This window comes from Orycteropus afer, unplaced genomic scaffold, assembly GCF_000298275.1.
Source record: "Orycteropus afer afer isolate SDZICR_OR568_19922 unplaced genomic scaffold, OryAfe1.0 scaffold00034, whole genome shotgun sequence".
Lineage (NCBI taxonomy): Eukaryota > Metazoa > Chordata > Mammalia > Tubulidentata > Orycteropodidae > Orycteropus > Orycteropus afer.
This window is the reverse complement of record NW_006921621.1, coordinates 8,696,961-8,707,513: the sequence shown is the minus strand read 5'-3', so window position 1 is coordinate 8,707,513 and position 10,553 is coordinate 8,696,961. Positions and strand designations below refer to the sequence as shown.

The 10,553-nt window shown below is 38.9% G+C and overlaps 1 protein-coding gene across 1 annotated transcript in view; it reads right to left on the bottom strand.

The window, feature by feature from the left end:
• Positions 1-402: 402 nt before the first annotated feature.
• LOC103193064 (patched domain-containing protein 4) overlaps positions 403-10,553 on the bottom strand; it is a 306,338-nt gene continuing 296,187 nt past the window's right edge. Inside the window, 1 exon segment of the mRNA XM_042780321.1 lies at positions 403-2,036. Coding sequence (XP_042636255.1) covers positions 403-2,036 — 1,634 coding nt within the window.

Sequence of the window (10,553 nt, the reverse complement as noted above, 5' to 3'; positions counted from 1 at the left end):
CAATTCTGACATTTCCTATTGCTTTCCCCCTATTTGGAGGTCCCTTTCCCTCTCTTCCCCATCTCTCCCATTTTCTTTTTAAAAGCAATTTGTTGTTTTGGCCATCTATTTTAATACACCATTGATTTGTCCATTCCTTGGAAGAGCCCTTCATTCCTTGGAAGATCATGTTCTGAAACTTATCCTTGGTGGAGAACAAGGTTTCAAAGAACTTTTTCCCCTTCTTTGATTTCCTCTCCCCCCATCTGGAAGTGGGCACTTTGATGTACCATGAGTAATTCACTCTTGATCTGACTTGCCTTGTTACCCCTGGCCAGCCCAAGCAGCTGAGGTCTGAGCTTTACCAGACCTGCATCTTTGTGCAATACTTGAAAAGAAAATTAATCCATTAGTCTACACCTCTCAGACTGTGGTGACATGATCAGGGTTCTCTTGAATTTCTATGCATTCAATTTCTTCTCTCTCCTTTCGTTTGGCACGTTTCTTTTTCTTGTGGTGCTTTTTGGAAGGGGGGAAAAAGGTTAGGAACACAGGTAAAATAACAAAACAGTGCAGAAGTGTGCAACCCCCAGTGAGCAGCAAGCATTTGAACAGTGTGAAGGTCAGGTTTGAAGGCACAAATAGGAGGGGGACCAACCCAATAAGAAAAGAAGTAACATTTTGCAAAATGGCTGTCCCATGCTCTTGCAAGGAGCTTTTTATACATTGTGTTCTGGTGTGCTCAGTTGCTAATACAAATGTGTAAAGCAGTGGTGCACAGTGGTCAATGGCAAAATTTAAAGTGTAGATAAGGCACAAGATAGAAATGCAATCCATATCGACGTTCCATAATGTCATTAAGCCCAGAACGCCCAGCTCAATTGAGGTGACACTAAGAATTAGCCAGAAGTTTCCCAGAGGATGGATCACTAGGAAAAATGTCAGGATTAACACCAGGAGAACACCAAAGCCTGCAATCAGAACAGGCACGGTGACAGACAAGCCATAATGGTCCATGAAAACAAAGGAAGGGTTGAATACAATGAATCGGATGCTTTTTGAGAGGGACAGAGGTCTTAACTTCTCCAGCACTTCTATGATTTCCTTCTGCTTGTCTCTTCTGGTCCTGGCTACTAAATACAAACGAGATGCAATAATGTTGTTTTCATCCCCTGCCTTGGAGAAGATAATATCATTTCGAAAATGCTGGAATTCTGGCTTTTTTAAAAAGGTGCTTTGCAGGACACTGATGAAGTCACTCTTGTTATTGGCACTGATGTTGCTGACTTTCAGGAACTGGTAATACTGCTCCACCCAGGACACTGCAGTGAACCCACTACAGAGTCTTCGGAGGTCCTCTTGGACGCTGCTGTTCCAGTACTCGAGGGGCTCATACACATAGAATCCTATAACAGGGCTATAGTTGCTGAAATATTTTTGTTGAACCATGGCATAGGAAACGCTTGGGGAATCACTGGCTAGTAGATTGATGATGTTGGCTCCATCACTGATCTGCAAGCACCCCATAAAGGAGAAGGAGGCATAAATGAGATAAAGGATGACTACAAATGGCTTCACATAGATATTGGTAATCCATTCATTATAATGTTCACGGAGGAAGTGCTGAATAAAGTGGTGCTGGTAGGGGTTCGTCTCATGATGGGATGTCTGCTGATGACCATCACTCATCACTGTCTGGAACCACACAGGTTTTCGGTCCAGGTACTCTGCAGAAGGAATCTTACAGCAAAAGATGCTGTGGTAGCGGTTTTGCTCTAGTTGGCCAGCGAAGACCAGACAGGAGCCAAAGAAGGAGAAAATGTAGAAGTAGTTCAAGAGAATGGAGACACACATGTTCTGACAGAAGACCTTCACAGCCTCCATGTTTGTGAATGGGCTGGCACCCATCCCAAATGTGATGAAGTACAGGCAGCTGGTCATGGTATAGGTGACCATCACATCAGAATAGGCATCTGCCACCCTGTCTTTGAAGGGCAAATTCTCTCTGGTTCTTCGCCATCCAGACAAAAGCTCAAACACTCCTTTAGTTCCATGACCTAATGTTAAAAAAAAGAAGAAAAATAATTTTTTTCTTTCCTCCTATGGTCCACGTGAATTCCCTATGAATTATCTATGCTGAACAGTACTTTATATCCTAACCTTCAAAGTGCTAGGATCCTTCTTTGAGGGTTTCAAAATTTGGGTTACACAAAAGTATATATTTGGTCTATATTTCCACTTTAGCAAAGTCTTAATTTAGTGACATTCTGAAAAAAATGAAACATTTTTCATCAATTTGATTAGTTTGAAAAGTTGTTAAGTGTAATATTCCATTATGAAGTGATTTTCATCCCATGAACACATACTGTGTCCCTAAATGACTCATAGATTGTAAAGGCCAGGGGCTATTATTTGTGCATCTTCAAATTCCCCTCAAGTCCAATTCAAGAGTGTGTTCAACTGATTCATTGATTGATAGACAGTCCCTAACCCCTGTTTCAAGCTGATTTATATGCTGATTTAGGAAATTACAAGATGATTCAAACACTTAAAAATGAATTTAAATTGATTTTACAATGTTGATAATCTGTTTGGTGGCCAATTCCTATTGACTTGATTAATTAACAATGGATGCAAGTCAAAAAACTCTGCCAGGCCACATAAAAGATAGGGACAGAGATCAGCAAGCATTTACTTTGAGCTCCTTGCAGAGCATTCAGTCACATGGCATGGTTGCTGACTAAATGTTTTTCTTTTTTTCTTCTAAATTTTATTTATTTTGCTGTTATTAAGACAACACACAACAAAACATGAACCAATTCAATAGTTTCTACATGTACAATTTAGTTACACAGATTGCATTCTCTGAGTTGTGCACCCATTCTCACCCTCCTTTTCTGAGTTGTTCCTCCCCCATTAACATATACTCATTGTCCGCTAAGGTTCCTATCTAATCTTTCAAGTTGCTACTGTACATTTAATCCCATGTAGATAGTTCTTAAAGGAAAGTAATGTCCAAGTCAGAGTTTTTTTTTTTTTTTCCACTAGTTCAGCTATTGGTCAGTTTTAAGAAGACTACATGGAATGTTTTTGGGTTTAGGTTTAAAGATTATCTCAGGGCAATAGTTTCAGGAGTTCATCCACCCTCCATGGCCTCCATCCATGGCTCCTAAAAGTCTGGAGTCCATGAGAATTTAAAATTGGTTGTGCATTTTCCCCCTATTGATTTAGATTCTTCTTCTATGGAATCTTTGATCAAAATGTTCAGTAATGATAGCTTAACACCATTCAGCTCTGCTGGTCTCATGGAAGAGGAGGCACTTGTTCATAGAGGCAATTAGCCATGCATTCCGTGTCCTCCTTTTATTCCTGACTCTCCTTCTTCTACTGTTTTTCCTGGTCAATAGAGACCAATTACTGTGCCTTGGATGACCACTTACAAGCTTGACTAAGTATACTTGACTACCTCATTAAAGTGGATGAAAAGTGCTTCTTTTCAATAATTTCTGTGCATTCTTCAATAAGAATAAATATGCAAAGATTTTATTCAACAAACATAAGTTGAGTGCCTACTATGTGCCTGACTCTGTTAGGCACTGGACTGTTACTTCTAGGAATTAGACAACTCTTAAGAAATTACTATTTACTCATAGGAAAAGCAGAAAGCAGCTAGTAAAGCAAAATTATTAAACCATACCTGACATTGTCCTTTCTTTCACTTCACTGAACTGGCTCTGTCAATTATTACCCCAGACACATCAACTAGGAACTCTCTGACCTGAGTGGAAACCTTCCTAGCTCACTTTTGCCCTTGCAAGGATAGCATTACTATACAGGAACCTTTTCTGTGAATGGATATGAGCTGTGCTTGGACTGTCCTGGAAGAAATTCAGTAGATAAAGATGTAACTTAAAGGCACAAAATAACCTAGTTTAAAAACACATGAAAAATGGACTTTATTTGGCGCTTATTGAAATTATGTGTTCCAGACTCAATTAGTTTAGTGATGCATTAACAAAGGTATTTTCATGCTGGAGTCTTAACACAAATCACTCTGAATTCTTGCTGTTGATAGATTTTGACTATTTGGCCTATATAATTCTTCCCCTTCTTCCTTAGTTTTACTTGGTGACACAACATGCACAATTAAAAACTTTCCTCTCTTTTATCCAGAGGTGGTCTGTGTGACACAGTTCTAGCCAGTGCAATAATGATGATCCAAAAGCCAGAAGGAGTGCTGCCCTTAATGGCATTGTGGAGCCACCCATGAGAGCCCTGCCTGGCCTGCCCTCCTCTGTATTTTTATGTAAGAAACCAAATTTCCATTTGGCTATGCCACTGTGAATAAGAATTTTTTTTTTTTTTATTGTGGTAAAAATACATATAACACAACATTTAATATTTTGTACATATACATTTCAGTGACATTAGTTCCATTCATTATGTCAACCATCATCACTATCCATTTCCAAGTGAATAAGGTTTTTATTTGCAGTTAAACTTATTCCTAAATGACAAAGCTAATTTTGTAAGGGAGTTTACATTTCCCAAAGCCTCTTTTGTGAGAGTCTAATTCTTGCTTGGGAGCTCTGGTAGGGTAGTGCCTAAGGCACTTGACTGCTAACCAGAAGGCTGGTGGTTCAAACCCACCAGCTACTCCTCAGAAGGAAGATGGGGCAATCTACTTCCGTAGTGCCTCAGAAACCCAAGGAGGGGTCACTGTGAGTCGGGTCCGACTTGACGGCACATAACAACAACAACAACAATTCTTGCTTTATTAACTAATTTGACTACATCTATTAACTAAGTTAACTATAAGCCAAAAACAAAACTCACTGCCATGGAATCTATGCCAACTCATAGTGACCTCTCCTTGGCTTTCTGAGACGATATCTCTATGGAAATAGATTGCCCATTCTTCCTTCTGAGGAGTAGTTGGTGGGTTTGAACCACCAGCCTTCTGGTTAGGCACTACCTCATCAGAGCTCCTATAGCATATATAAATTTGATGTATATGATGCTTATCTTTGATCACATAGTTCAATCTATTTGGGGAGTTCTCATCAATTATTGTTATTGGAGGGAACTAAGCATTGGAGCTCTTATACCCCAGTATGAAACCAAAATAACCAAACGCACTGCAATCTAAGTTGAATCAACCCATAGTGACCTTATAAGGTAGAATAGAACTTCCTCATTGGGTTTCCTGAGCTGTTAATCCTTACAGAAGCAGACTGACACATCTTCCTCCCAAAGAGTGGCTGGAGGGTCCAAACTGCAGACCTTTGGTTAGAATCCAACCACTTTAACAACTGTGCCACAGGGGTTCCTTTACTCCAACTCTGAGGCCTATTTATTTTCCAGAATTCTCAGTATTAGGTCATTAGACAGGAAGAATTAGGTTATGCCAGAAGCCTTTGACAGCTGGAAAGGGTTCCTAAGGCACTTGATTGGTAACCAGAAGGCTGGCGGTTCAAACCCATCAGCCACTCCTTGGGAGGGAGGTTGGGCAAGGTACTTCCGTAGTGGTACCAGCTTGGAAACCCAAGGAGAGGTTGCTATGAGTCGGATCCTACTCGATGGCACATAACGATAACAACAATGCAAGTGTTTTTTGAGGTAACAATCTATTCCTTCTTGCATTTAATCGTTGTTGTTGTTGTTGTTATGTGCCATTGAATCAGATCCGACTCATAGCGACCCCTCCTTGGGTTGCCGAAGCAGTATCACGACAGAAGTAGATTGCCCAACTTTCCTTCCGAGGAGTGGCTGGTGGGTTTGAACCGCCAGCCTTCTGGTTAGCAGTCAAGTGCCTTAGGCACTATGCTACCAGAGCTCCCATTTAATCATTATTTAATCATTAGTTTAAAACATAAACTAATTCTAGTGACTATTAACAAACAGCATTGGATCATTCCTACCTTCTGTAAGAATCCTTGACCAAACTAATACTCACTGTCTGATTCCCTTGACAAAAATATGTCAAGATAATAGTTCATGTAATTAAAAGAATTCTTTAATTAGAGCACCTCTCTTCAGAAATCAGGACTCTTGCTATCTTTGTAATCACAAGGGGGAAGAAGCTAATGGGACTATGGCTAAATTTGACTTGCCTTTGTTAATGGTCACTTTTATGGAACATTAGATATGCTATGTAGGCCAGACTTTTGTTTTATGTGGTACAAAGATCTGTGTAAGTGGAAAGAAAATGCAAAACCATATTAGATCAAGTAATTACTTTGTGGACTAGAGACATTGTTACTTTGTGGACCAACCTCCAAACTTTGTTAGGTAATGGGATATTTTACTCCATTCATAGGTTTAGATATTTTACAGAATATTCCTAAATAACTCATCTATTTGATTCTCATTGTATGCAGTTCAAATTTAATGCTTGCCATTGGAGCTTCATAGACAGAGAAGCCTTCTCACTATCTCATGAACTTATGCATGATCAGCCTTAGCTTCTTTGCTCATACTATTTTATCTGTCTTATAATAGTTTTCCCTAATTGCTGGTTATGTTAAAGTTCTATTCATGGGTCTGTTATGACTCAATTCAATTCTCATCTTTTCCATGAAACTATCTCTGACAATTCCAGACATAATGATTTTTCATTTGTTTCTTATACTCTCTTTGAACTAATTAGTTTCTCATTTTAACACTCAACCACAAGCTCTTTTGCTGAGTAACAAAATGATTTTCTGAGGATATGTCTTACCTCTTTGGTTAGATTGCAAATCTTCAAGTTCAGAAAATTCATTCTATGTTACTTTTATATTCTGCAGAACATCTGGCAAAGACATAGATACTCAGAAGATACCTACTAACCTTTTAAGTTCATAATTTCATTAATTAACTTTAATTTTTGATTCTAGATGGGTCCACAGAATATATATTTTTCTTTTGTATTATTATTTACTCTAGTATGTATTATGTGTTTTTATAACTATGTTAAATGTATACCAGAACAGTTATACATTATTTAATTCAACATATATTTATTTGCTGTTGTTGTTTTTATGTGCCGTCGAGTCTGACCTGACTCATAGCAACCCCTCCTTGGGTTTCTGAGACAGTATCAGTACAGAAGTAGATTGCCCCATCTTCCTTCTGAGGAGTGGCTGGTGGGTTTGAACCACCAGCCTTCTGGTTAGCAGTCAAGTGCCTTAGGCACTATGCTAACAGAGCTCCCTATATTTATTTAGAGTTTTCTATATATAAGGGGGGAGAAAGATGTGGCAGTTTTTTTCTGTAAAGATTCCAGCTTTGGAAATCCTATGGGGCAGTTCCACAGTATCTTGGAGGGATTCTATGAGTTGAAATCAACTCAATGTCAAGGGGATTGTTTTTCTTGTTTTCTATACAAGGAACTGTGCTAGCCAGTATAGAAGACATAAAGATAATCAAGAAACACAATCCAGTCCAAAATCTTTCAGTCCAGGTCATTTGATTTGGATAATTCAGAGACTATAATTCTGATAATTCTGAGATTATAACTGTTAATGCGACTCTTTCAAAAACAGGGGTATATGCATGCCAGGTGTATGCAACCAGGGCTGATGGCTGGAACAGGTAAGAGGGACAGCCCCTAGTCAGGAAGCTAAGAGAGACAAACGTATCTGTCGGTCTGTCGTACTGTGGTGGCTTGTGGGTTGCTGTGAGGCTGGAGGCTGTGCCATCAGTATTTCAAATGCCAGCAGGATTGCACATGGTGGATAAGTTTCAGTAGAGCTTCCAGACTGAAACAGACTTGGAAAAAGGAAGAGGCCATCCACTTCTCAAAGAATTGGCCAGTGAAAACCTTATGAATAGTAGTGCAACACTGTCTGATGTATTACTGGACAACTTTATGAATAGCCCTAAAACATCGTCTGATACAGTGCCAGAAGATGAGTCCCATAGGTCAGAAGGCACTGAAGATATGACTAAGAAAGAGCTGTCTCATCAGAGTAGAGCCGACCTTAATGATATGGTTAAAGTAGAGCTTTTAGGACCTCCATTTGCTGATGCTGCACAACTCGAAATGAGAAGAAACAGCTGCAAGCATCCATTAATAATAAGAACATGGAATTTACGAAGTAGAATCTAGGAAAATTAGAAGTTGTCAGAAATGAAATGGAAAGCATAAAGATTGATATACTAGGCATTAGTGAGCTGAAATGGACTGGTTTGGGCCATTTTGAAACAGACAATCATATGATTTACTATACAAGGAATGACAAATTGAAGAGGACTGGTGTGGTATTCATCATCACAAAGAATGTTTCAAGATCCATCCTGAAGTACAGTGCTGTCAGTGATAGGATATCCATATGCCTACAAGGAAGGCCAGTTAATAATATAATTATTCAAATTTGTGCACCAACCACCAAAGCCAAAGATGAGGAAATTGAAAATTTTTACCAACTTCTGCAGTCTGAAATTGACTGAACATGCAATTAAGATGTGCTGATTATCACTGGTGATTGGAATGCAAAAGTTGGAAACAAAGAAGAATCACCGTAGTTGAAAAATGTGGCCTTGGTGATAGAAATGACAAGGCTCCAGGAATTGATGGAATACCCACTGAAATGTTTCAACAAACGGATGCTCCACTGGAGGCACTTACTCAGCTATGCCCAGAGATTTGGAAGACAGCTACCTGGCCAACTGACTGGAAGAGATCCATATTTGTACCCATTCCAAAGAAAGGTGATCCCACAGAATGTGGAAATTATCTAACAATGTCATTAATATCACACACAAGTAAAATCTTACTGAAGATAATTAAAAAAAAATGTTACAGCATTATATTGACAGAGAATTTCCAGAGATGCAGGTTGGATTCAGAAGAGGATGTGGAACAAGGGATATCATTGCTGATGTCAGATGGATCTTAGCTCAAAGCAAAGAATACCAGAAAGATGTTTACTTGTGTTTTATTGACTTTGCAAAAGCATTTAATTGTGTGGATCATAACAAATTACGGATAACATTGAGAAGAATGGGAATTCCAGAACACTTAATTGTGCTCATGAGCAACCTGCGCATAGACCAGGAGGCAGTTGTTTGAACAGAACAAGGGGACACTGCATGGTTTAAAATCAAGAAGGGAGTACATCAGTGTTGTATCCTTTCTCCATCCTTATTCAATCTGTATGCTGAGTGAATAATCAGAGAAGCTGGACTCTATGAAGAAGAATGTGGCATCAGGATTGGAGGAAGACTCATTAACAACCATTGATATGCAGATGACACAACTTTGCTTGCTGAAAGTGAGGATGACTTGAAGCACTTACTGATGAAGATTGAACTGTGGATTGCACCTCAATATAAATGTGACACAACTGGACCTATAAGCAGCATAAGCTATAAGCAGCATCACAATAAATGGAGAAAAGATTGAAGTTGTCAAAGACTTCATATTACTTGGTTCTACAATCCATACCAATGGAAGCAGCAGTCAAGACATCAGAAAACATATTGCATTGGACAAATCTGCTGTAAAAGACCTCTTTCAGGTGCTGAAGAGCAAAGATACCTCCTTGAAGACTAAAGTGCACCTGACACAAGCCATGGTATTTCCAATCACCTCATATGCCTGTGAGTGCTGGACAATGAATAAGGAAGACTGAAGAAGAGTTGATGCTTTTGAGTTGTGGCGTTGGTGTGGTGAAAGTACCATGGACTGCTAAAGGAACTAACAAATATGTCCTGGATGAAGTACAGCCTGAATGCTTCTTGGAAGTGAGAGTGGCCAGACTTCATCTCACCTACTTTGGTCAGTTGTAAGAAGGGGTCATTCCCTGAAGAAGGATATCATGTTTGGTCAAGTGGAGGGTCAACAAAAAAGGCGAAGGTCCTCAACAAGATGGATTGACACAGTAGCTACAACAATGGGCTCAGGTATAGCAAGGATCTCGGAGCTGACACAGGACTGGGCAATGTTTCATTCTGCTGTATGTGGGGTGGCTATGAGTCAGAGACAACTTGATGGCACCTAACAACATGCATGGAAAAATACCATGTCATTTATGCCCTGTGACAAAATTACAATATTTCTATGTAAATAAAGAAAGAATGGCACTAATTAAAAAGAGAACATGATCAAAATATTAAGTTTTATAGGTATTCTAGTTTCATTTAACAAGAAAATATGCTATCACATTATGAACAAAGCTTAATAGGGTGTTTATTGTGAATCCCCACTAATGCATGTTAAATGTCTTTATTTATTAATGTGTTAAAAGTCCATTAAGTTTTTAGGTTTTAAAATAAATTTAAATTAATCTGAAATAACTAGTTATATCAGTCAACTTAATTGTAGAGAAAGATAACTACTTTATAAAAGCTTTATTTGTTTACCTCAGTTTCTCAGTCTTGACACTATTGGCATTATGGGTTGGGTAATTGATTGTTGTGGAGATCTGTTCTGTGCATTAATACATTTTGCAGCATCTCTGGCCACTATCCAGTAGATGTCAGTATCATACTCCATGGCTGTGACAACCAAAATGTCTCCAGACATTGCCAAATGTCTTTTGGGAAGAAAAATCACCCTTAAATGAGAATTACTGGTTTAACCAAGAGAA